Source organism: Oryza glaberrima, chromosome 2, assembly GCF_000147395.1.
Source record: "Oryza glaberrima chromosome 2, OglaRS2, whole genome shotgun sequence".
In the NCBI taxonomy this organism is placed as follows: domain Eukaryota; kingdom Viridiplantae; phylum Streptophyta; class Magnoliopsida; order Poales; family Poaceae; genus Oryza; species Oryza glaberrima.
In genome coordinates this window covers 28,072,428-28,095,877 of record NC_068327.1, presented here as the reverse complement: position 1 = coordinate 28,095,877, position 23,450 = coordinate 28,072,428, and the positions used below count along the sequence as shown (strand labels likewise).

Genomic DNA, 23,450 nt, shown 5'->3' with positions numbered 1-23,450 from the left:
TATTTTTTAAGTTAAAAATAATTATTAATTAATTAGTTATTCGCTAATAGCTCATCTTGTTTTGAGTATATTCTCAATTTTCTCCTTTCTTCTCCTCTCAAACATGGAAGATTATATAACTTCAATCGGTTTGGAAAATGTGACTAGAGTAAGGCAAGAGAGAGGTAAAGACTGATAAGAACAAGTCAAATCTGAACAAGATCTAAAATTAACACAGTTTGGAAATGGATTATAAAGGTGCGCCATTTATTCAGGATTTACCGACCTGGTACAGTACAAGCAGCTACCACGAAAAGTACAAAATAGTATTATCAGACAATCCAAAGCATCTGAACATAGTGAACTTCTCCAAAATCTCTACCCTCCTGCCCCCAGGGAGAAACTGCGAAAACCGAAATGATATCGCCATTCAGATATCAATATTCATTTAACTGGTACACGACTGTAGGTCTAAGCACCAAGGACGTGAAGCATGATAGCATTCTGGGCGTGCATTCTGTTCTCAGCCTGGGGGAATACGATTGAGTTGGGAGCTTCAATGGCGCCGTCTGTTACCTCTATCCCTCTCTCTGCAGGCAAACAATGCATAAGGAAGGCATTTGGCCCAGCCATCTCCATCATAGCTTCATCCACCTGCAGGAACAAAGAAACAAAGTATTGAGAATAAAGTATTAGCCAGATCCCATATGCAGATAATAGTGGAGAGGACTACTGAGATATTATGTGTAAAATGAGTTTGTGCAGACAGAACATCGGAACAAGAGCATAAAAGGAGGTATTCTAACCGTGAATCCTTGGAACACTTTTTTTCTATATTCAGCTTCCTCCTTTTGGCCCATGCTGGCCCAGACATCTGTATACACAACATCTGCTCCCTTAACTGCTTCCATAGGGTCATCTGTTATTTCAATCTTACTACCAGCACTCCTGGCTATCTCCACAGTCTTTGCATCTGGCTCGAAGCCCTTAGGACAGGCACATACAAAATGTAAAGGAAATAAAGCAGCCAATCGAAGCCATGAGTGGACAATATTGTTCCCGTCTCCAACATAGACAACCTTCATAACAATAAAAGTTGAAAATTAGTCATAATATACTAAAGCAAGATTACATGGTGGTTCCTTAGGGTGCAATAAATGATCTACCTTAGTGTTTTCAATACGACCAATGTGTTCGAGCATAGTAAGTGCATCAGCCATTATCTGGCATGGATGGTTGTAGTCCGTAAGGCCATTTATGACAGGTACAGCTGCATACTTTGCCAAGTCCAAAATGTCCTGCAAGATCATATAAGTTGTTAGGAAGATATGAGAATGCTTGGTGGAATCACCTTCAGTTCAATTCTACGAGCAATGCATGGGTGCAGAATGGGAATAACATAGAAAGGTGAAGTATGTCTGTAGTTAAGCATACAAAGCAAGCAAAATATTGTGAAAGTTGAGTAAATGATCAATTTTGAAGATAAGATACATTTATGTATAGAAAAGACATCAATCCAAATATTTCTATGTTGGCACTTAGATGATTATAGAACTACACTTTGTCAAAGTTCATACTTTATTGAAGCTTTATTTCTCTAATTTTAATGATTTTCCGAATTCCCAGTATACAACTAACTGTGCCCAAGCACCAAAGAAGTTCCTATATTTTTATCTTAACTCTGATCACTAAGCAGTATGGAGCATGCAGATTTTATGTGTAGGGTAAATTCTGTATCTGTGTACAAGTAGATTGTGCCGGTAAACAGATCAAACAGAAAAGCCAGGGCCTTATGATCATACTTGGTGAGCAAAAACCCTGGCCATAATGATGTCATTATATCCAGAAAGCACACGAGCAACATCACGGGTCTCTTCACGCTTGCCCATCTGGATATCATCAGGACCCAGGTAGATAGCATGGCCACCAAGCAAAAAGAATCCTGTCTCAAATGAAACACGGGTTCTCATTGACGGCTTGGCAAATATCATTGCCATTGATTTCCCTTTGAAAGGTTGGAAGCTCCTGTCTCCTGACTTTATCATTGCCTTGACCTCAATAGCCCGATTAAGGATCTTCATGATTGTATCCTTGTCGAAATCATCAATATGAAGAAAGTCCTTAGGAATCTGTTTGGCTGCATGATATGACAACATAATTAAGGAAGTGAACTGCACATGAATCAGTAATAAAAACATTATTGATGCCCAAAGGATTAAAATTGCATATCATAGATTGAGCGATCATGTTCTAAATAAAACAAAGTTAAATTGGTTGCACATGTGCATCTTCAGGGGGGAAAAGTAGTAGGACAAAACAGCTAACTACCAACCATGTAAACAATAATTGAAAAACAAAAATCTTAACAAATAATTGTTGTTAAAAGTTCATGAGAAACGGAATCCAATCAAGAAAAATATCACATTGATGAGAGGATCAAGGGGAAAGAAAACAGATTTTGCTTTGCATTGTCAAACAGGAAAATCTGTCCGATTCTTGCTTGATCACCCATATATCCAGTGTGATCTCTCGAGGACTCTCATCACAAAATCATTTCTCATCTGTAGGTACCATAGTTGCATCCACGTTTTGCACCACCCTCAACTATATTCCAAATCCCCCGGAGCAACCCAACGCCTGATGTCCAAAAGAAAGAGGACTAAAATATTCGCATTTAATTAATCAATCAATCTTCATAGCCACCCCCAACGGATCACAAAATTTGATTTCTTACTGAAAAAAATCGAATCGATTCAAGATTTAACAAGACCACATTCCTCACCAGAACCCTAGCTGTTCCTTTTTCTTTAAGACGAGAACCCTAGCTGTCAGTACCAAGTTGACTACACGCTAGTTCCCCAACGACTCAACGAGCAATCGACAACACTTCAATGCGGCGCGAGAAAAACACTAACCATCTTTACCAGCAGAGGACGACACGGCGGGGCTCGACACCGCTGCGGCGGCAACGACCCCGCGTCGCGCGGCGGGCGCGGCGGCGGCGACCGACACCCGCGCGGGGCGCGGCTGGGGCCGGGCCCCGGGCGCGGGGGGCGAGGAGAGGACGAGGCTGGCGCCGGAGATCGCCGCCGACATCGCGGTGAATCGGAGGGGAGCCGAGGCGGCGGCGGCGGAGGAGGAGGAGGTCGTCGTCGGGGAGCGAGGCGTGCGTGATGACTGGTGTCGAGTGGGCGTGGCGGCTGCTGCGGCGAAGCGGCGATGAGACTTTGCGATGGCGAGAGTTGGGCCGCAGCCGACGAGGCGGCTGGGCTTATTATTTTAGCCCATGGAGTCAAGGAGGAAACCGTTACTGACTATTGTTGGGCCTAGCCTAACTCGAGTCGGCCCATGTAACGGATGCAATTTGCAGGATTGGTCAAATCGTAAACAAATAAGGCTGTGTTCTTTCCTGGGTGATCTAGGTGATTGTGAGTGAGTTTTGTTTCGTTTTCCGTGCACACGCTTCCCAAACTACTAAACGGTGTGTTTTTTACAAAAAAAATTCTATAGGAAAGTTGTTTTAAAAAATCATATTAATCCATTTTTAAAGTTTAAAATACTTAATAGTCAATTAATCATGTGCTAATAGCTTATCTCGTTTTGCGTATCTTCCCAATCTCCTCTATCTCATCTCCTCAAACACAGTCTAAGGCTGTGTTTGCTAGAACACATTCCCATCCGGAACAGTGAACACGGAAAATGGAGTGGTCCATTAGCGTGTGATTAATTAAGTATTTGCTAATATTTTTCAAAAATGGATTAATTTGATTTTTTTAAGCAACTTTTATATATAAACTTTTTGTAAAATCACACCGTTTAGCAATTTAAAAAGCGTGCACGCGGAATACAATGGAGAAGGGTTGGGAATCCTTGGGTCCCAACACACCCTAAGAGAGGTCAATCGAGGATGTAGAATCGCAAACCCACTTCTACTACAATCTGTGTACGGTACACAGAATTATGTAAATTTTACACCGGTCATCTCTCTTTCACAGAGTCAAAAGTCAATGCACCTCGATCCATGCATATGCATGGCTCATGACCTCATCAGTCAGTCATCACCATGGCAAGAAGACCATCGCAGATAAGCACTTCCTCCTCGGATTTCGTCATCCCAAGCAATTTACAAGCCTGCTCCGAATTCATGACAGAAACGATGCTGTAAATTCGAACCGCTCGTGTAATCCGTGTACGGTACACAGAAACATCTACTCCTATACTACTCGTAGTCCCTCTCTCTTTCACAGAGTCAGAGTCAAATTACACCTGAGTTGGCAAAGTCAATGCACCTCGGCTACGAGAACTTGTCGCACAAGGACACCGTAGCATAGCAGATCCTCGAATCGGGCTCGGCTCGCGTGATTGCGTCGTCGGTGGCGTCACTGCTACACCCACCCACCCGAGACGGACACCGCCGCGAACGGCCCAGATTTGTCCAGAGCGACTCGGAGTCTCGGATATTTCCCGCACGCGAAAAGAGCGGCCACCCACGCTGCACCCGCCGCGTGCCCAGCGCGCGTCACGTGGTCACACGCGGTGCGGTGCGGGGAGCCACCGAACCAACGAGCCCACCAACCCAGAGTAGTCCCAACCCAACGCACCGCCACCCAACCGAAACGCCTCGGCCTCGCGCCATCTTCCCGGCGTCCGACCGCGAGACCTGACTGACTCCGACCCGGGCCGCTTTTCCCCCCCGGTCTCCCGTACCCACTCGTTTCACCTCTTTCTTCCCTTCCAAGAATAGTGGAGTCCTCGCGCACCACGGCGCGGTGCCACCGCCGCCGCTGACAGCCCGGGCCCACCGGTCGGATCGTGCTGGGTACGCAAGGGATCGTGTCGGGGCTCTCGCTCTTTTTTTTTTTTTTCCTTGTTTCCTTTCGTGTGCTCCAGGCAGTAAATCGCAGGAAATAAATAAAAAATTGCCAGCTTGCTTTCTCTCTCTCTCTCTCTTTTTATTGAGGGTTCGCTTCCCCCTCGACCCTCGTCCTCGAGCTGTGCACGGCTGGTTCGTCTCGCGCCGCTTATTTATTTTTTTTGTTGTGTCCCGCACATAAAATTCGAAACGCGATAGGAGGAAGAGACGGCGGCGGCGGCGGGGGGCGCGACACGGCGGCTAGGGTTTCCTCGCAGCGACGCGACCCGCGCGAGGTGGAGGCGCCGCTCGCATCGCACGCGCGCGCGCGCGCCGCCGGGGGCAGGTGGCTGGTATGTTCCCGGACGAAATTATCTTTTATTTTTGTTCTGAGGGCCGTGCTGGTTCTGGAGAGAGGAGGGGTTTGATTCGAGCCGCCGCCGGCTGCGGCATCTCGCCTCCTGATCTGGAGGAGCTGCTGGTTCGTTCGGGAGGTTGGTTTGGGCGGATTAATTCTGCGAGGCGGATTTAGTTGTGTTTTTTTTTGGTCAATTTTTTTTTGAGGGGAGTGTTCGATTCATGAGTCTTCGTTTGCGGATTCATGGTTGATTTTTTGGAGATTTAGGTGGAGAAATGTCGTGCGTTTCTCCTTTTATTTTTTCTATAAAAAAATTTGTAGGTGCTTTTGGGCATCTTACGCTGCATCTTTTTCGAAGGATAGGGTGCATACGTGTTCCGCTGGAGATGTTCCCGAATAATTTGGATCGGATTCCTAATCTCGGTGGCATGTTTTCCTTCCCAACTGGGATGAGAATTTGATTCATCCTGACATCCTTTGTTTTGTCAATTGCGATTCAGGGCGCCGCCGTTGATGCCAGGAAGTCGAAATCTCCGGTGATCTCCCTCTGATTCCGGCAGCCGCATCACCATGCCGACCATCACGCACTACGTGCTGGACCCGTTACTGGAGACCGGGTCAGCTACACAGTCCCAGAAGGCTGCTTCCAAGCCGCCTCCAGCTCCTCCCCTTCCTCAGGAGAAGGCCGCCGAGAAGCCGATACCTGTGCCGGTGGCTCCTGTCAGGAGAGCGCAGACTGCGTCGGCGACACTGTACGCCACGCCTGAGAGCACATCACTGCCGGATTCGCCTTCGTCGTTCCCGGGAACCTGGTCACCGTACCTCATCAACCATAAAAGGAGGGGACCCTGCTTGGTGAAGACACTTTCCCAGGGGGATGTTGGTAGTGATGGTAGCCAGCAGCCCATGCTCTCTGTGACGCTGCCTCCTTTGCCGAAAAGAAGTCAATCCTTCGAGGTGCAGGAACCTGAGTTTGAGTTTCAGCAAGCAAGCAATGGTGTACTTGAAGGTGACAGTGGTGTGGTGGAGACCCTCGACTGGCAGAATGGAATGCTACAGAAGGGCAAGGGCACTGTTTCAGGCGAATATGGGCATGATCAGGCTGAGTTCGAGTTTCAGCATGGAAATCCTGATGCGACAGTGAGGCCTGTCAATGTTGGAAGGCCTGCCAATGGTGGAACACCAAGGAAAATCAACAATGATGCCTTCTTTGAGCTTCAGGATTCACTGAGCATGGCTAGTAACTCTGAGGCGGAGGATGCTGGTGGGCATGAGCGGTGGTGGAAGCCTAGTTCCCCTCTTGGGACATCTGTTGGCACACCTGGTGCAGAATTTTATGATGCATTCGAAGGTAACAATTCCTGTGTTCTAATGCTAAGTTTTGCTCCTTTTAATTTGTGTTTAGATCATCTTAGACTGTTATGGTGATACAAAGATAACCAATTAATCAATGTAGTAGCATGCTTCGCATCATGTTTCAACTGGATTCTCTAGTAGAACTAGTACTGCTCCTGCTTACTTAGTACTATAGAGTACTTTATGGGTAAAAAGATTGCAGGTGGAGTGAAAAGAATTGTTAATGCAAACAAAGAACTCCAGAAGGGTTCATGAATCATTGTGATTTAATTCTAAGGGTACCAATAATGAATTACTAGTTTTGTTCCACAGTGTTGTGCTACTCAACATGTTTTTTTTTTTCATTAGTTTAGTATATGACCACCATGGACCTCTCAATATGCCTCCTGTCCTGTTGTTACGACAGTTTAGGTGTTCCTTTTGGGGGTTTGAAAACAATTGCCTTCACAGCTTAGTTTGGTTAGTTAAGCATTTTTCATAGCTTTCAGGTGCAACTTAGTTATTAGAGCTTTCAAAACTTTATGACTTTCTGTTAATTTGTTATCTCTTTCATTTTGGGTCACAATTTTTTCTTTAAGCATTGAACCATGTGTGCTACAAGAAAATCTGGGGGGTCAGAATTCCTTCCAATTCAAAAGTCCCAAACGATCTGAGGGGGCGGAAAGAGAGGGATTCGAACCCTCGGTACAAAAAAATTGTACAACGGATTAGCAATCCGCCGCTTTAGTCCACTCAGCCATCTCTCCCCGTTCCAAATCGAAAGGTTTCCGTGATATGACAGAGGCAAGAAATAACGATTGCAAAAAATCCTTCATTTTTCTTTCAAAAGTTCAAAAAAATTATATTGTCTACTCATTGCGGTAACTAAGTGTGGGCTATGAGTTGATTCTTTTACTCCCATGATTATCTCAAAGATCATTTTCCATGTTGTTCTGGGGAAGAGATTATCTTCATTAACACTTTGGGTGCTTTTGTGTACTTAATGGCTGTGAAAATGCTTCTGTTTTATTCAAAGTGCACTTTGTTTCAATTGCAGAAATATCCAGTGATGGTGCAACTCGATCTTCACAATGCATGGATGATGACCTTCGTGAAATGAGGTTGAGTCTGTTGATGGAAATTGAGAGAAGGAAGCAAGCTGAGGAAGCACTTGAGAACTGGCAAAAGGAGTGGAAGAAGCTGAGTGATCACCTATCACTTATTGCCTTGACACTTCCACCTCCAAGTTTAGCTGAGGACACTGATGATTCAAGCATGGATCCTGGAGCTGAGTTGTGCCAACAAATAACTGTTTCACAACTTGTGGCTGCTGCTATTGCACGGGGATTTGCTCGTGCAGAAGTTGAGACAGATATGGAAACTAAGATTGCAGCAAAGAACTTCGAGATTGCAAGGCTATCCGATAGGGTCCAGTACTATGAAGCTGCAAACAGGGAGATGTCTCAAAGAAACCAAGAGGCTATCGGTACTCATCCTGAACTTAAACATTGATTTTTGCAATTAGTACATATGTTATGTGTATATTATTCGTCAATCACAATGCTTCTTTTTCTGACCTTAATCCCATACAATATTTAGAAGTTATAATGGTGAATAATGTATTATAGTGAGTAAATATCTTATGCTGATCTGCAGAACTTGAAAGGTCGAAATATTCCCTTTGGTGTGTAGAATCTCCTAGGTGTCAGGTTTCAATTGTCTAAATTCAGACTGATATGAAATGCATTTTTATAGTTATAATATTTTTACATCTTTTGCCATTAACTGCTTTGTATCAGAAACATTAGTTGGTAGTATATTGCAAATAATCATGTAATTGATGAGTGAATTCCTTTCCTAATGTCTTGCAGAGATGTCGAGGCAACAACGAAATATCCGAAAGAAGAGACAGAAGTGGTTCTGGGGCTCGGTTGGGCTTGCAGTTACCCTTGGCACAGCAGCCATTGCCTGGTCCTACCTACCTGCAGCGCAGCCCCAAGCCAGTCAAGACTCTAATACCAACAGCGATTAGAGCTAGATGAAGATGTATCTTCTCGACCCTTCAGAAATCCTAACAAGCTCTAACTATACAATCCTAGAGGAAAGAAAAGATTGTATAAGTTCTCTTTTGGTGATCGGCCGTGATCACTGCAATCTTCATTCGCCGCTTCCTCTGTAAATGTCGAATGGGCCATCTCCCTACAGGACTGGCTCCATTCCCTCACAGTAAATCCCTCTTTGCATAGTTGGTTGTGCAAAAATAATACGAGGAATGTGGATGGCTAGTAATCCATGGTCCATGCAAACTCACTCCACTGGAGTTGGTTTTGAAAATTGCAATTTTGATCTGATCATTGTGTTCGTGATCTTGAATTGTGATGGTTTTACCATTCTGTTTGTGTAGCGTTAATCTTGTCGGTTATTTGCACATGTAAATGTATAATTGCATCTCAGCTGTGCAATTGGACGGGTGAACGACCGTCGTCAGATTAAAACGAGCGGCAATCACGTTACCAACTTTGCAAGGCATTCGGAATTTCTGATTCTCTGAAGTCTGAAGTAACTGATCATCTCCGTATCTATCAATGAAATGAATTAACTGATCATTTCAGTATCTACTACCAAGAATCAGAAGTAATGATCATCCGTATCTATCAAAGAAAAAAAAAGTATCTATCACAGGGAAAAAAAAAATCGTCTACGATATCCTCATCAAACGAGGATATCGAGTGCTCTCTTGCCATCTCTTGAGATTAGCGTGGAAGCAATGAATACGACACAGTCTCAGGTATATCTGTGAAAGGGAAAATGTAAGTGACGCAAAGCAAGGACATCATTATCATTTCGTGGAAGAAATTTCAAGCATAAACTGTTCTGTATTACAAGAATCAGTGCTGTGACTATCCTGCAGCAAAAATGCCAAAAAATGAACTGAGGTTGCTATCTGTGACTATCTTGCGAACCCACTCCCAAATAATTCCAGTATGATCTTCCCATAGAGTATACAGAGCCTTCCGTTACCAGTTGATTTTGTGTCTCAATCAATCACCTATTGGTCATTGCGATTTCATATTGCTATTCACTCATCCTTGAACCAGTGGCGAACGACATGGATGACAAAGCCGATGCATAATATTGCCGTCCCGATAGTCACCGCAATCTGAACCGGTACGGAAGAAGCAAACGCCTCTTGCACGAGCAAATTAAAAAGCGCAAACCACATAGCACCAAAGGCTGATCCTACTATAGCACCCACAAGAACCTGGTTCAGTGTATGGAGGCGCTGCGACACTCGTAACCACGACTGCACATAAGTAGAATTATGATTAGAATGCACTGAAGAACTTGGAAATCGCAATCAAACTAAAAGAATTAAAGATGCAAGAGTTTGCAAGGTGACCAATTGCTGCTATAATATGGTACGGAGTAATATTTTTACTCAGGAAGGATTCTTACAAGATAGCAGCACATTGCTAGAATTGCAACCCCAAGAATAACTGACAGATAAGTTCTCCCGAGCCAGTAGAACACTGCAAAAGAGCCATTAAGATAAACCACGCATTACATTGCAAAGGGGCAACCAATTGTGGATATAGGAGGTACTGGTCTACTCCAGTCTCCAATGTTTTTAAAGAAAGTGATAGGTTTCTTTCTTAAATATCTTTCTTCTGAAAATCCAAAATTATGTAAAAAAGCATAGTGTATCCAAGGAAAATGCAAAATTACATGTACATGTACATATACACAACACCTTAGCTATCTGAAGTGCTTATAAATTTCTAAAAGGACATTACAATTTGATAGAATTAGAATATGGATCAGATGGACTGAATTTGCTGATAGATAGATAGGAAAACCATCTTTGCGCTCATTTCACTTAATCAATGAAATATAAAAACCATGTTGGCATGTTGCAAAACAAAAGAATGAGAACACTACCTAATATGAAATGCTGAAAACAACTGAGATCTCTAGCCAAACTCAGGTGATTATACTGACATACAGTATCATAATTGAACTTTCAAAGTAAATCTCAAAGTGCTTACATGAAAGAATTAGAAACACCGCAGAATAGAGAAAAGATTGCGCGTGGGATGAAGGCATTCCAGGATCAGACCGCAAAGCAGACGCAGGCCTTTCATGGTTGAATATCCGTTTAAGAAGATTTGAAAACATAGAGTTTAGAACAGCACCAATCATAGCCCACATAATAAGAGCATCATGCTTCCAAATGGCTGCAGAAGTATAACAACCCGCGACCAGCCATTTACTCTGGAGCACAACATAACAACTTTAGTATGAGTTCCAGTGTTCCCAGAGAAAACAAAATTAAGAGCAACTTGTAGAGAAGCAGTGATGCTAATGCCAATCATTATGGTTAATTACACTTCAGTAGAGAGCTGTAATCAAAATTCTGTCTCCAAATTTAATAGATATAACTGCATAAATTCAGGAATTGGATATAGAAGATCCTACATCTGAGTGAAATTAAACGTCCGTATGGAAAAGCCTAGTTCATAACAATTTACTGAAGCTAGACATCTACAAAGATAACAACAACTACCTCTAAAGATATTCATGATTTGCCACCCCTCAATAGTCAGTGCACATTCCCTTCACAGATCGAATCAGAATATTCAGGTTCTTTTTTTTACGCCCTTGTGTACGTAAGTTACACAGTCCTTCAACCTTTTCAGCTTTTCATCTTTTGAACTTTTCAGCTTGTCATGCAAAAGTTTCAAGTATGAGAGTTCAATTTAATGCCCAACTATAATTACTCCCTCCCTCGAGACACTTTGACTTTTTTCTAGTTAAACTTAGTTTGACCAAATTTACAGAAAAAATTAACATCTATAACACCAAATTAGTTTTGTTAAATCTAGCATTGGATATATTTTGATAGTAGTATCTTTGTTTTGTGTTGGAAATGTTGCTATGTTTTAACGGAGGGAGTAGTTCATAATTTGAGGTAATCTTGTACTGCCCTAAGAGTAAAGCACCCAGCCACCCACAGATGACAGATGAACATTGGTAATCACGATCAAATTAATCCTCATATATGCACTAACCGTCTGGTTCAGTCTCGCCTCGACGAGCTCCCACCTGGTCGCCTGCCGCCTTTGCCCGTCTCCGCCTCCGCCTCCCAGGATCGCGTCGCTCTCCTCCGGGACGCCCAACTCCTCCTCCCACGAGGGCCCGGTCCCAACCCTGGCCATCTCCGCCATGCACACCACCACGCCAAAGGACCGCTGCGTTCTTGGCCTCCTCCGGGGCAGCAAGAACCGGCCGCCGCCTCCCGGCTGCCGCTGCGGGAGTCGATTCAGGCGGACGGGCGGCTTCAGCGGCGGTGGAGCTGGAGGAGACAAGAGCATGGTTCTTGGCGCGCTGACCTAGGTAGCTCGGGACCAGGGTTGCTAACGGAGGAGGAGGAGGAGGAGGAGGACGGCATCTTTGAGGATTGGGGGGGAGAGGGATTTGGGGTTGGTGCTTGAGCACTTGGGTTTGGAGTTTTGGATGGATTTCGGATGACCGTGTTTGGTTGGTTGGTAGCTTGGACTGATGCGGTTGAGAGAGGAGAGGATAGAAGAGATCAAGAGAAGACAGGGCTCATCATTTGCTCTATCGGGCTGTTGTCCTGTTCGGCAACTTGAGACAAGAGAATTAGGAGTTTGGAAGAGAAAATTAATAATAAGGTTAACAAGAGAATTTATTTTTAGTCGTAATTTTTTGTTTGATAGAGGTGGTAGTAATTAATAGAGATACATGGTGTTTAGTTAGAAACTAATCTTGAATAAAAACGAATGACTAGGATTTGTTTTCGGATAATCTTAATAATAAATTTGTAGTTTTGTGATACTTACTCTTAGACATATAGGTTTATAATAAATTATTATTAAATCTTTAGTTGTGTGATACATAGTTTTATGATAATTTAGTCAAAGCATGTGTAATTTTGTGAAATTTACTTAATTATTTAAGTTTGAAGTGCACAAAAGTTTAGCCTATTTTATCGGTTTTCTTCAATAGTCGAGTACTAACAATCATGATTATCGACAAAACCGCTTGCCGTACTATTGATTGAACGGTTTTGAAATCTTAATTCTTTATTCGCATCGACTTGTTGCAATTGTTTTGCTGCAAAATCAATTCCCAGCCAACATATTTGATTGTTCAAATTTTCTAGTATAAAATTTAAAAACTTTTGGCTCGGTGTCAAAAAAGATATGTAGTAGAAGAGATTTTGGTCATTAAATTGAAAGTTCAAAAGTTTCAGCTTAAAAGATCTGAATTTTCAACTGGATTCAACCATCCAGGCCTCGATAAACCGAAATAAATATTTTCAACAACTAATTCTAAAGCTTTTAATGTTGGATGTGGGTGTTTAGCTTTGAGAGAAAGGATAATATCATGTTATAAGTCAGCTATAAACTCATTATGTGAAAGAGAGATAAGAAAAATGATGAGCGTTGATTCTTATGTACTAGCTATACACATAATTTATAGTGATGAGTGTTCCAAAGTATTTACATTAAATTCATAGTGAGAGAAAAATAGAGGAGAAAAGACCTTATAGTTAATTAACATATTATATATGCTAGCTTCAATATGGATTAATAGTCCATAGCTAGCTATACTAACTTTCTAAGTATATTGTTTAGACTGCTACTACTATATATGTATAAATTACGTTTAAGTTCCATGTTGATAGTCAACACTACACACACTATCTTCGTAGTATCTTCCTTTACGTGGTAAAAGTCATGTATAGCGTATGCTATTGGACTATAAGATAACCAAATATTATTGTCTACTATGTCGAGTGCTTTTTATAAGCAAGCGTTGTTTGTTATTATCAAAGGAAGATCAATACACGTGTTGAGGACTTGACTTATTTGGTCTCCTCCTTCAAAGGAAAATTTAATAAACGTGTCAATACACGTTGCAACCATACATTGAATAATTGCATACAACTCTACATATGATATGCCAAAATTAGGAATAAATTAAACAAATAGGCCCGTAAAGCCGTAATCCATCACGGGCTCCTTCCTCAAATGATTGTTTTGTTGATGCTGGCCACTTCGAGGCCTCCAAAGTTTTCTCGGTGCTGTATACTTCATGTGAGTTGTTTCCATTGATGTATCTCGCAGGGGTGGGGCCAGCTAGATTTTAAGAAAATAATTATATAGTATGTATTTTTTTGTGTATACGAAAAAAATGCCATATTCATGCGAAAAATAAGGTGCAAAATAAAAATGCTCATCTATATTTATTTAAGAAACACATTACAAACACATGCGTCCACAACACTCACACACTCACCGCTATAAAAATACACACGCGATAGGGTTATGGTTCCTGTTCCCGTTCCCTGAGCGCCGATCTGGGCGCCGCCGTGCCACCCTCCCCTAGCACCGCCGCGCCGCCCTGCCCTCCCCTCGTGCCACCGCTCCGCCGTGCCCTCCCCTCGCGCTGTCGCGCCGCATCGTGGGCCTTCCCCCACGCCGCCGCGCCTCATCGTGGGCCTCCTCCGCGCGCGCCGCGCCGCGTCGTGGCCATCAGTCAAGAGTTGCTGTTGATATTTTTATTTTCTAGGAGACTACACAACGGTATTACTGTCGTTCTAGCTGATGTCAACATGATATCAGAGGTATCGCATCTTCAGTACCAGATATGATACACGAGGTCGCCGCCCCTCCCCTCACGCCGTGGGGCAGTTTGGAATTGAATCAACCAGGGGCAGTTTGGTCATCAAAGTTGGAAGAAAAGGGACAAAATGATTTTGATTTACTACAAATGAAGAAAATGGCATTTCAGCGGGTTGGTCCGAGTTGAAAGTGATATTTGGATGAATCCCAATTGTAAAATGGCATTACAGTGAAGCCTCGTTTTGAGGATGGTATAATACCCATTTTCTCCAAAATGTTATACCCGTTTCTAATATCTTAGCTTACATATGCCTATATGCGTCATGATGTAAATTTGGAGAAATCTTACTTTATGATACTCATGTTATCTAACAACCATGTTTGAAAACATTAATATTAAATTATAGTAGCTAGTTCTTGCCAATGTTTCTATTTGGTTGTTTGAGCTAGGGAAAATTTTGCTATAGGACATCATGACTTCGCAGTTTTAGCTGTAGGATACCGCATGAAGTAACTTTTGGTGGAAGACACTCCCAAAAGTTAGATATTTGCTGGTAGACACCGCACGCATTAAAGTAATAATTTCTGATTGAAGATGAGAGAAAAATCACATGGAATGTCAGAAATGCCCTTGGGCCCACATACCAGCTCTCCTATCTCTCTTCTCTTTCTATCCCTACTTCACTTCTCTCTCTATCCCACATGTCAGCGATGATGGGCGGCAGGCGAGGTCAAGCGGCGGCGGCAACGGGAGGTGAGTGCGGAGCGGCCGCGACGACGGGAAGGCGACGTCTCCGGCCAGCGGTGCGCTCGGACAGCGACACCGACCGCCGACTGAGCCTCTCCCTCCTCACTCCGCGCGCTGTAGACGTCGTCGTCCAGCCACGCCACCGCTCCTTCACACACAGCTGCCACCGCCAAACCTCGCTTGCTGTCCGGTCGGTGATGCTGTCTGGGTGCGCTGCTGGTCGCGTCCGCTCTGCCCTCGTCCTCTCTCCATCGGACCTGGCCTGCCCAACCCTGTCGCTGACATGTGGGATAGAGAGAGAAGATATTAGAGAGAGGAGTGAAGGAGGGGATAGAGAGAGAAGAGAGATAGGAGAGCTGACATGTGGGCCCAAGAGCATTTCTGACATTCACGTGCTTTTTCTCTCCTTTTCAACCGGAAATTATTACTTTGATGCGTGCGATGTCCACCAACAAATATCCAACTTTGAGGAGTGTTTTCCCCCAAAAGTCACTTCGTACAGTGCCCTACAGCTAAAACCACGAAGTCACGGTAGCCTGTAGCAAAATTTCCCTTGAGCTAATGTTGATAAGTTATGGAAGAAATGAATGAAGAAAAAAAATGAATTGAGGTTTGGATATTTTTATTGTCAAAGTTTCGTTGTAATCCTCTTCTGTCACGACCTTTTTACTTGATTAGACAACCTTTTTAGAAATAAATTGATTTGAAAGTAAGTTACTTTCCCCATTTTATAGGTAAGTCATTCTAGCAATTTTCCACGTCAATAATGATGTGGAAAATGCTAGAATGATTTATTCCCTTCATTTTATAATGTAAAACTTTCTAGTATTGCACATATACATATAGATGTTAATGAATCTAAACACATGCATATGTCTAGATTTATTAACATCTAAATGAATGCGGGCAATGCTAGAAAGTTTTACATTATGAAACAGAGGAAATACATTGTGAAACAGAGGGAGTATAAAACTTAAATGTTGTTGTGGCTGGTAAACTAGCAAACAGAGGATGAGAGGCTGAAGATAATTTTTACATCAGTACGGTTGCTAAGTTTATAGAATACTCTCTCCATCTCATAAAAATCAACCTCTGAATTTTTCATCCGCTGGCTCCCAAGTCCCAATGCATCACGAGCGGCGCCGGCGCCGGTGAGGCCCGGACCGACGGCGGCCGCCTCCAAAGTCCAAACCGCGAGGATCGCGTCGGTCAGTCAGTTCACTTAGAGAGCATCAGCAACCTTCGCTTTTGACGAATCATCATCCTCCTCGCACCGTTCACACGCCCGACCGTGACGCCGCCACGCCGGTAAGGTGTTCGTCCGAATGCCTGTGAGGGAGAAAGTGGCCACGCGTGCTTCCGCTTTCTCTTGTGGTCGGTGAACGAGGATCCCTCGGACCGTCCGCTCCTTCCAAAATTTGGATCTTCTGAATCCTCAGAAGCTTCCTTCTCGCCGAGCCAGTGAATCTGCATCCGGCGCCCCTGCGTCAGCGCCTGCGTGGACATGGGAATCGCGGGCGATTCACTGGTTGGATGGCAAAGTGCGTTACATCCGTTGGACTCCGTCACGAGCCTTTCGGGACCACGGAAACCGCGCGCGCGCGCCCGGGCGGCGACGTGGGCGCACGAGGCGCGCGGAGCCCGCGCCCGCGGCGCGACAAACCAAAGCCGGAGACGGCACTTTTACTGGTTGCTCGTTTGCGTATGGTCGCGACGTAGCCGCGCCCTGCGCCACCAGTCGCCGGCGGGGCCCGGCGCGACGCGCCCCCTCGCGCCACGGGATCGCCGGAAATATCACCGCGATCGCTGCTGCCGCTGCCTCCCCCCGCGCGCGGTTGGCTCGTTGGTTCCCCCCCCCCCCCCCCCCCCCTCCTTTCCCGCGCGCGCGCGACTGCGCTCCGCCGGCAGCCGGGGCCGTGGGCGGGCGCAGGGGCGGGCAGCTGCAGCAGTAGCATGTCGATCGATCTCCTCCCGTGCAGGTTCTTGCTCTCTCCCTCCGCCGCGGTGAGGGTCCCGAGCAGGAGAGCGATCACGCTTCTCTCTGCGGGGGCTTCGCCGTCGACGCCGTCGCGGTCGGCGGGCGCCCCTTCTGTCCGGCAGAGGCGCGTGCGCGCCGCGCCGTCGGTCCCCGCCAAGCAGGCGGCGCGACCGCGACCTGCCGGTGAGAATGGCAGGACGACAACGACGAGGAGGCGGCGGCGGAGGAAGCAGCAGGGTGAAGAGGGGGAGGAGCGGGGGGAGAGAGGGTGCGTGCCGTCCATGGAGGAGGCGTCCATCAGGGTCGGGACGCTGTACCAGAACGGCGACCCGCTGGGGCGGAAGGAGCTCGGCCGGTGCGTGGTGGAGTGGCTGAGGCAAGGGATGCAATCCATGGCGTCCAAGTTCGCCTCCGCCGAGCTGCAGGGCGACATGGCGGACCTCGACGCGGCGGCATTGGCTCAGGAGTGGGGATCTGCAGATGGGAGGCTTGGGTTCGTGATCCAGGCACAGCCTTACATGTCGGCCATCCCCATGCCCAAGGGCCTGGAAGCACTCTGCCTCAAGGCCTGCACACACTACCCCACACTCTTTGATCATTTCCAGCGTGAGCTCCGTGATGTTCTGCAGAGTTGCCAGAACCAGGGACTCATCTCCGATTGGCGATCGACAGAGTCATGGAAGCTTCTGAAAGAAATGGCCAATTCTGTGCAGCACCGGGAGGCTGTGCGCAGGACGGTGCCACGGCCTAAAGCTGTGCACGGTAGCATTGGCGTAAGCCTCAACAAGGTGAAATTGATGCAGAGAAGGATTGAACAATATGTGACGCATATGTCGGACCTGCTGTGCATTGAACGGGATGTGGAGCTGGAGTTCACACAGGAGGAGCTGAATGCTGCCCCAATGCTCGACGATGATTCTGAGCCACCCAAACCGGTTGAATACCTGGTGAGCCATGGGCAGTCTCAGCAGGAGCAGTGCGATACCATTTGCAACTTGAATGTGATCAGTAGCTCAACTGGTGAGAGAGCTAGACCTGAGTAGTTCCTTTTCTTTGTATGCTTAGAGATATCTCTTATGCTTTTGAAAAGTTCATGAGTCAATTCTTTGTTGTTATTGCAAATCGCCGTAAGTGTAGGGTTGGGAGGCCTACATTTGGTTCTATTCAGAATTGAAGGCGGACACAAGCTGCCTCCAACCACACTGTCTCCTGGGGACATGGTCTGTGTAAGAACATGTAATAGCCGTGGTGAAGGAGCAACTTCTTGCATGCAAGGCTTTGTTTATAATCTAGGGGAGGATGGTTGCAGCATAACTCTGGCTCTGGAATCCCGCCATGGTGATCCTACATTCTCCAGGCTGTTCGGGAAAAGTGTGCGCATTGACCGTATACAAGGATTGGCTGATGCTCTTACATATGAGGTATTTGAATTCTTCATATTGAATCTTGTCACAGGACTGAAGGGTCTGCAGTTCTGAATGCTTGTCTACTTTTAGAAAGTCTAGTAATTATTTGAAACTTTTTGGTGGATGTGCTATGGATCTTATTGTAATATAATGGGATGTGGGATGTTGAGCTGCATCTTTGTCAGGAGAAACTCATCATCTTCCTAATGCAGAATTAATTAACATTCTGTTTGCATCCTACACTAGAGTGGCACAAAATGTACACAACCAGAACAAGGGAAATTCCACCTTTAGGAAAGAACAGTGGATGGGGGGTTCCATTTTTTACATAGTGCTTATTCTGAAATGCTACCGGTAACATGATTAAAAGTTTTCATCTAATTCTTAAATATTTTCATTTGGCAGCGCAATCTTGAAGCATTGATTATTCTTCAAAGGAATGGTTTACAGAAAAGCAATGCATCCATTGGCGTAGTAGCCACTTTATTTGGGGACAACAAGGATGTTATGAAGATGGAGCAGAATCACCTGACTGACTGGAGTGAATCAAGTGCACCTGATCCGAGGATATCAGAGAGGTATGCACTAGATGCCTCCCAGTTAAAGGCTCTCTCATTAGGCTTGAACAAGAAGAGGCCTGTTCTAATTATCCAGGGTCCTCCTGGCACGGGCAAGACAGTCTTGCTCACAGAGCTCATTGTACGTGCTGTCCAACAGGGTGAGAACGTCCTTGTGACAGCTCCTAGCAATGCGGCAGTAGATAACATGGTTGAAAGGTTGTCAAACACTGGCTTGAACATTGTGCGAGTTGGAAACCCTGCTCGGATATCACCATCTGTTGCTTCAAAGTCCTTGGCGGAGATTGTGAACGGAAGGCTTGAGCAGTTCAGGAAGGAGCTTGAGAGAAAGAGAAGTGATTTAAGAAAGGACCTGAGCTACTGCATAGAGGATGATTCTTTAGCTGCCGGCATTCGTCAACTGCTGAAGCAACTTGGAAGGGATCTGGAAAAGAAAGAAAAGGAAATGATTAGGGAAGTACTCTCTGAGGCACAGGTTGTGCTTTCTACTAACACAGGGGCAGCCGATCCACTTATCAGGAGAACATGTTGTTTTGACTTGGTAATCATAGATGAAGCAGGGCAAGCAATAGAACCCTCCTGCTGGATTCCCATATTGCAGGGAAAGCGTTGCATTCTCGCTGGTGATCATTGCCAGCTTGCACCAGTAATTTTGTCAAGAAAGGCCTTAGATGGAGGGCTTGGTAAATCTTTGTTGGAAAGAGCTTCGTCATTGCACAATGGATTACTGACAACAAGGTTGACAATGCAGCACAGAATGAATGACTCAATAGCTAGTTGGGCATCTAAAGAGATGTATCATGGACTGCTCAAATCTTCTCATTCTGTTGCTTCACAAACTCTTGCTGACTCTCCAGTTGTGAAGGTACATACATGCTTTTAGTTCAGGTGTCAGGATTGCTTGTTCATGTAATTAGTTTCTGTTTTGGTGCTCAAGATTGAATTCCATATCAATGTGGGCAATCCTTTTATTTAAACTTACTGGATTCCATTGAAGGGTTGCATATAAATAAGTTGTGATTGGACCCCATTAGATGAATTTGCTTTTGTTTTTCCAGGGGATCTGAATCACATGCCATTTGGTCTTTTAACTCTTTACCACTTTGCAAGCTCATTAGTGTTCGACCTTCATAAAGACTGGTCTTTTCTGAATCCAGTCTTATGATAAATTTCGAAGACAATTTGGACATATCTGTCCATCCTATATAGTATGCATACTATGTGGACTATTGTATGATGCAACTATATGGAGTAATGACGAGATCTACGGGTACAAACAGTTTGTGATAGCGTAAAGTTCACCCTCACATACATCCAAAGATATTGCTGATCCAGTCAGCTAGTTTCCAAAACTAACAGTCAATATGAGGTAGAATTAATTCTTGTATGTTGAAACCGGATGTTGGGGACAATAATTACTTGGAGAATTATCTGTGAAAGAGACAGTTGGATATTGAATTATCTAGGATCAACCCACAAGTTTTGCTTTTAATTGTTGTGCTATTCATTTGAAATATGTGCACTCCATGTCCTGGAACTTTTTCATCAATGCATCTATATGAGTTGATTTTATATTGGTATTACATTGTAAATTGGATCTATTTTCTTCTCTAAAAAAACTGATCTATTTTACCTTTGTCCTTTTGATTTCAGGCTACCTGGATAACACGGTGCCCACTGCTTTTACTTGATACTCGAATGCCATATGGGGCCCTGGACACTGGTTGTGGGGAACAAATAGACCTTTCTGGTACAGGCTCATTTTATAATGATGGAGAGGCAGATATTGTGACACAACATGTTCTCAACCTTGTACATTGTGGTATGTACATTTTTTTTTAGACTGGTGGTATGTACATATTTCTACTTTAATTAGATATCGCCTTGGACATTGTTTTACCAATTTAAGGCTCTTTTGGTATATTCCTTCTGCTCCAATCCTTTTTCAGTTTTGTTAGTTACACGCACATCAGGGTAATCAGATAGCATTTCACACTCAAGGTTCTAAAAAAAAGGGATCAAACTTGTACATATTTTCCGTGCTCAAAATATTGAACTTACAAGCAGATCAAAATCATGATCGCAGGAGTATCTCCAACAGCGATAGCCGTTCAATCACCCTACATTGCTCAAGTGCAGTTGTTAAGAGAGAGGCTAGAAGAATATCCAGGGCTTTCTGGGGTTGAGGTTTCAACCATAGATAGCTTTCAAGGGAGGGAAGCTGATGCAGTTGTTATATCGATGGTAAGCGTCCTATCCTCTGTTCTACACCTGCCACTTTTCTGATTTATACGCTGAGCAATTGCAATGCTGAAGCAAATGGCATTTACGGGGGCAATGCCCAACGGGATAACAATCATTCCGTCTTACATTTCAACTCACCAAATCTTCAAAATACTCCCTCATTGATGTGTATTTTCTGTTTTTATTTCTAGGTTCGATCAAACCCACTGGGAGCGGTAGGTTTCCTTGGTGACAGCAGGCGCATGAATGTGGCTATTACAAGGGCATGCCGGCATGTCACCGTGGTATGTGACACCTCTACTATCTGTCACAGCACCTTCCTGGCAAGGCTCCTTCGTCATATCAGGCGATATGGGCAAGTGAAACATGTAGTGCCTGGTTCTTTGGATGGGGTGTCTGGCCTTGGCTTCAGTCAACCCACTCTGCCGTCCATCAGTTAGCACACACAACAAATGACTTCCCACATTATCATTCGGTGGACATGCCCATCTGAGCATGTATGTATATATGCAAAGAGGTAGACTCTGTAAATACACAAAGAACTGAAGACTGAAGAACCATAGGGTCCCCGTTCGATATTTATCTGTGAAGAGGATACAAACAGTGATTCATGGATAGACATGGAAGAGCTTGCGATGACGCATGATGCATGGCCAGTTGATCTGTTGTTGAGAGTAACTGGAGGCAGGAGGTTAGTCGGTCTTGCATTTTGGATTGGTGTACATGATCGTTTCAGCAGCAGGATAAATTTTAGTGTCCTGGGCATCTCGAACCTACTGCATTGCCGACTATGATGCTCCTGCTGCCTGTAATTTCATATAGTTTCTTTTTGTTGGACTTTAGGGGCCTCCCTACATTGTAATTAGTTCAAATACTGTTGACAAGGATAAATACTGCCCACAAAGGAAATGTATAGTAAATTGGCATTTCACAATTGATTTGAAAATTTTTAGAAAAGGTGCATTTCATTTGGAAATTCCAGGTTTCCGCTGCATGACAGCGGAATTATCTGATTATATTTGATTATGTGTCATATCCATGATTCCATCCGAATTCAGCCTGTCAAATTTTATTTGGAAATTTCAATCAATTGTTATATACATGGAGATCTCGAAAACATTGGAATTTCTATTTTGTATTTGATAACTGGTATTTATCCTCTCCTATGTTGTCCTTGTCAAGAATCATCTGTCCTTACGCAAATATATTTTTCTTTTAGTGTTCTTGCGTATGCAGCTGCAACTTTGCAGTATTATTCTCATTTCACTTTCTGGCTCTCAAAAGTAAAAAAAGGAACAGAACTCATCTCATCGATGAACGTGCGTGCAGTCATTCACCTAAGAACCATCTGCACTTACGCAAATGGATTTTTCTTTTATTGTTCTTTCGTATGCAGCTGCAACTTTCCATGTTTTTGCTGTTTTCACTCTCAGAGTCTCGAAAGTCAAAAAAAAAAAAAAGATATGATTGATCAGCTCCGTTCGAAAGAACGGTTTGCCTTAGCTTTCTTTGTCGCATGTGAAATGCTATTAGCATATGATTAATTAAGTATTAAATATTATTAATTTAAAAATTATTTTTATTTGAATTTTCTAAAAACCTTCTACATAAAAAGTATTTTTTTAAAAAAAATACACCTTTTAACGGTTTAACAGTTTGAACGATAAATGAGTAGTTGCAAAGTCACTTTCAAACTGAGACAGTTGAATCAATGTATGTGCAATCCTGTATGGACGAATCATCTGCACCGACGCAAATGAACTTCTCTTTTGTTGTTCTTTCGTACGCATCCGCAAGCCTGCAACTGTCAGTATTTGCAACTTTCAAATGAACACACCAACGTACTCGAGACACGAGAGGAAAAAGACCTGGAACGCATTAAAATCAATAAATGCCTGCCCGTGTCCATTTCACTACGGCCGGCAAGAGAAGTGAAGAGAAATGGGAGTTTTAAGGAGGGAGTTGATGGTGAGATTGGTTATGGGAGTTACATTTTTAGTCCTCGTCCCTTTTTTGTTTTCACATCGAATTCCCTTTAAATCTCACGAATTAACAGGCCTCCCCCAGGTAAGAGATTGGTGGGAATTCGACCTTTTAATTCCCTATCCCAAACCCTCTCGAATTCCCAAGTCTTCCAAACAAACTACAGACTTAAACTCCCAGATATCATAAACTCTCATTCCCCATCACCAACTCCCTCCAACCAAACAGGCCGACGGTTTAGTTCCTGAAAAAAGTTGCAAGTTTAGAGAAAGTTGTAAGTTTGGAAAAAAAAGTTGAAAGTTTATATGTGTAGGAAAGTTTTGGATGTAATGTAATGTGA

At 44.1% G+C, this 23,450-nt stretch overlaps 3 protein-coding genes, 1 non-coding gene and 1 pseudogene across 6 annotated transcripts; 2 read left to right on the top strand and 3 right to left on the bottom strand.

Annotated features, from left to right (window-relative positions):
* Positions 1 to 225: 225 nt before the first annotated feature.
* LOC127762262 (ornithine carbamoyltransferase, chloroplastic) lies at positions 226 to 3,184 on the bottom strand. Of its 2 annotated transcripts, none has more exons than XM_052286705.1 (5): positions 2,895 to 3,184; positions 1,782 to 2,116; positions 1,146 to 1,277; positions 786 to 1,058; positions 226 to 633 (listed from the first exon to the last, which is right to left on the bottom strand). In XM_052286705.1, the coding sequence occupies exons 1-5, from the start codon at positions 3,073 to 3,075 to the stop codon at positions 451 to 453; spliced, it is 1,104 nt and encodes a 367-aa protein (XP_052142665.1). In that variant the 5' UTR covers positions 3,076 to 3,184; the 3' UTR covers positions 226 to 450. The 2 variants fall into 2 exon arrangements, with proteins under 2 accessions (XP_052142665.1, XP_052142666.1); XM_052286706.1 differs by having other exon boundaries at positions 2,904 to 3,184.
* Positions 3,185 to 4,931: 1,747 nt separating this feature from the next.
* On the top strand, positions 4,932 to 8,893 carry LOC127762737 (uncharacterized). Of its 2 annotated transcripts, none has more exons than XM_052287212.1 (4): positions 4,932 to 4,984; positions 5,690 to 6,540; positions 7,582 to 8,010; positions 8,396 to 8,893. In XM_052287212.1, the coding sequence occupies exons 2-4, from the start codon at positions 5,760 to 5,762 to the stop codon at positions 8,554 to 8,556; spliced, it is 1,371 nt and encodes a 456-aa protein (XP_052143172.1). In that variant the 5' UTR covers positions 4,932 to 4,984; positions 5,690 to 5,759; the 3' UTR covers positions 8,557 to 8,893. The 2 variants fall into 2 exon arrangements, with proteins under 2 accessions (XP_052143172.1, XP_052143170.1); XM_052287210.1 differs by lacking the exon at positions 4,932 to 4,984 and adding an exon at positions 4,998 to 5,184.
* Positions 7,204 to 7,291, bottom strand: TRNAS-GCU (transfer RNA serine (anticodon GCU)). The gene has a single exon. It is a non-coding gene; the product is annotated as a tRNA-Ser (tRNA).
* A 446-nt stretch (positions 8,894 to 9,339) lies between the features above and the next one.
* On the bottom strand, positions 9,340 to 12,110 carry LOC127762738 (lipid phosphate phosphatase epsilon 2, chloroplastic-like). Its single transcript, XM_052287213.1, has 4 exons — positions 11,594 to 12,110; positions 10,571 to 10,796; positions 9,981 to 10,054; positions 9,340 to 9,828 (listed from the first exon to the last, which is right to left on the bottom strand). The coding sequence occupies exons 1-4, from the start codon at positions 11,894 to 11,896 to the stop codon at positions 9,604 to 9,606; spliced, it is 828 nt and encodes a 275-aa protein (XP_052143173.1). The 5' UTR covers positions 11,897 to 12,110; the 3' UTR covers positions 9,340 to 9,603.
* A 4,072-nt stretch (positions 12,111 to 16,182) lies between these two features.
* Positions 16,183 to 22,065, top strand: LOC127763504 (uncharacterized; annotated as a pseudogene).
* The last annotated feature ends 1,385 nt before the right edge of the window (positions 22,066 to 23,450 follow it).

Bases quoted from the DNA above. Each gene is read 5' to 3' on its own strand.
- LOC127762262 (XM_052286705.1), bottom strand. From the start codon at position 3,075: ATGTCGGCGGCGATCTCCGGCGCCAGCCTCGTCCTCTCCTCGCCCCCC. The intron at 2,117-2,894 runs GTTAGTGTTTTT...CATATCATGCAG, and splicing joins GTCCTCTGCTGGTAAAGATG to CCAAACAGATTCCTAAGGAC. The intron at 1,278-1,781 runs GTATGATCATAA...ATGATCTTGCAG, and splicing joins CCAGGGTTTTTGCTCACCAA to GACATTTTGGACTTGGCAAA.
- LOC127762737 (XM_052287212.1), top strand. From the start codon at position 5,760: ATGCCGACCATCACGCACTACGTGCTGGACCCGTTACTGGAGACCGGG. The intron at 6,541-7,581 runs GTAACAATTCCT...TTTCAATTGCAG, and splicing joins ATTTTATGATGCATTCGAAG to AAATATCCAGTGATGGTGCA. The intron at 8,011-8,395 runs GTACTCATCCTG...AATGTCTTGCAG, and splicing joins AAGAAACCAAGAGGCTATCG to AGATGTCGAGGCAACAACGA.
- LOC127762738 (XM_052287213.1), bottom strand. From the start codon at position 11,896: ATGCTCTTGTCTCCTCCAGCTCCACCGCCGCTGAAGCCGCCCGTCCGC. The intron at 10,797-11,593 runs GTTAGTGCATAT...GTTGTGCTCCAG, and splicing joins AGGCGAGACTGAACCAGACG to AGTAAATGGCTGGTCGCGGG. The intron at 9,829-9,980 runs GTAAGAATCCTT...ACTTATGTGCAG, and splicing joins TAGCAATGTGCTGCTATCTT to TCGTGGTTACGAGTGTCGCA.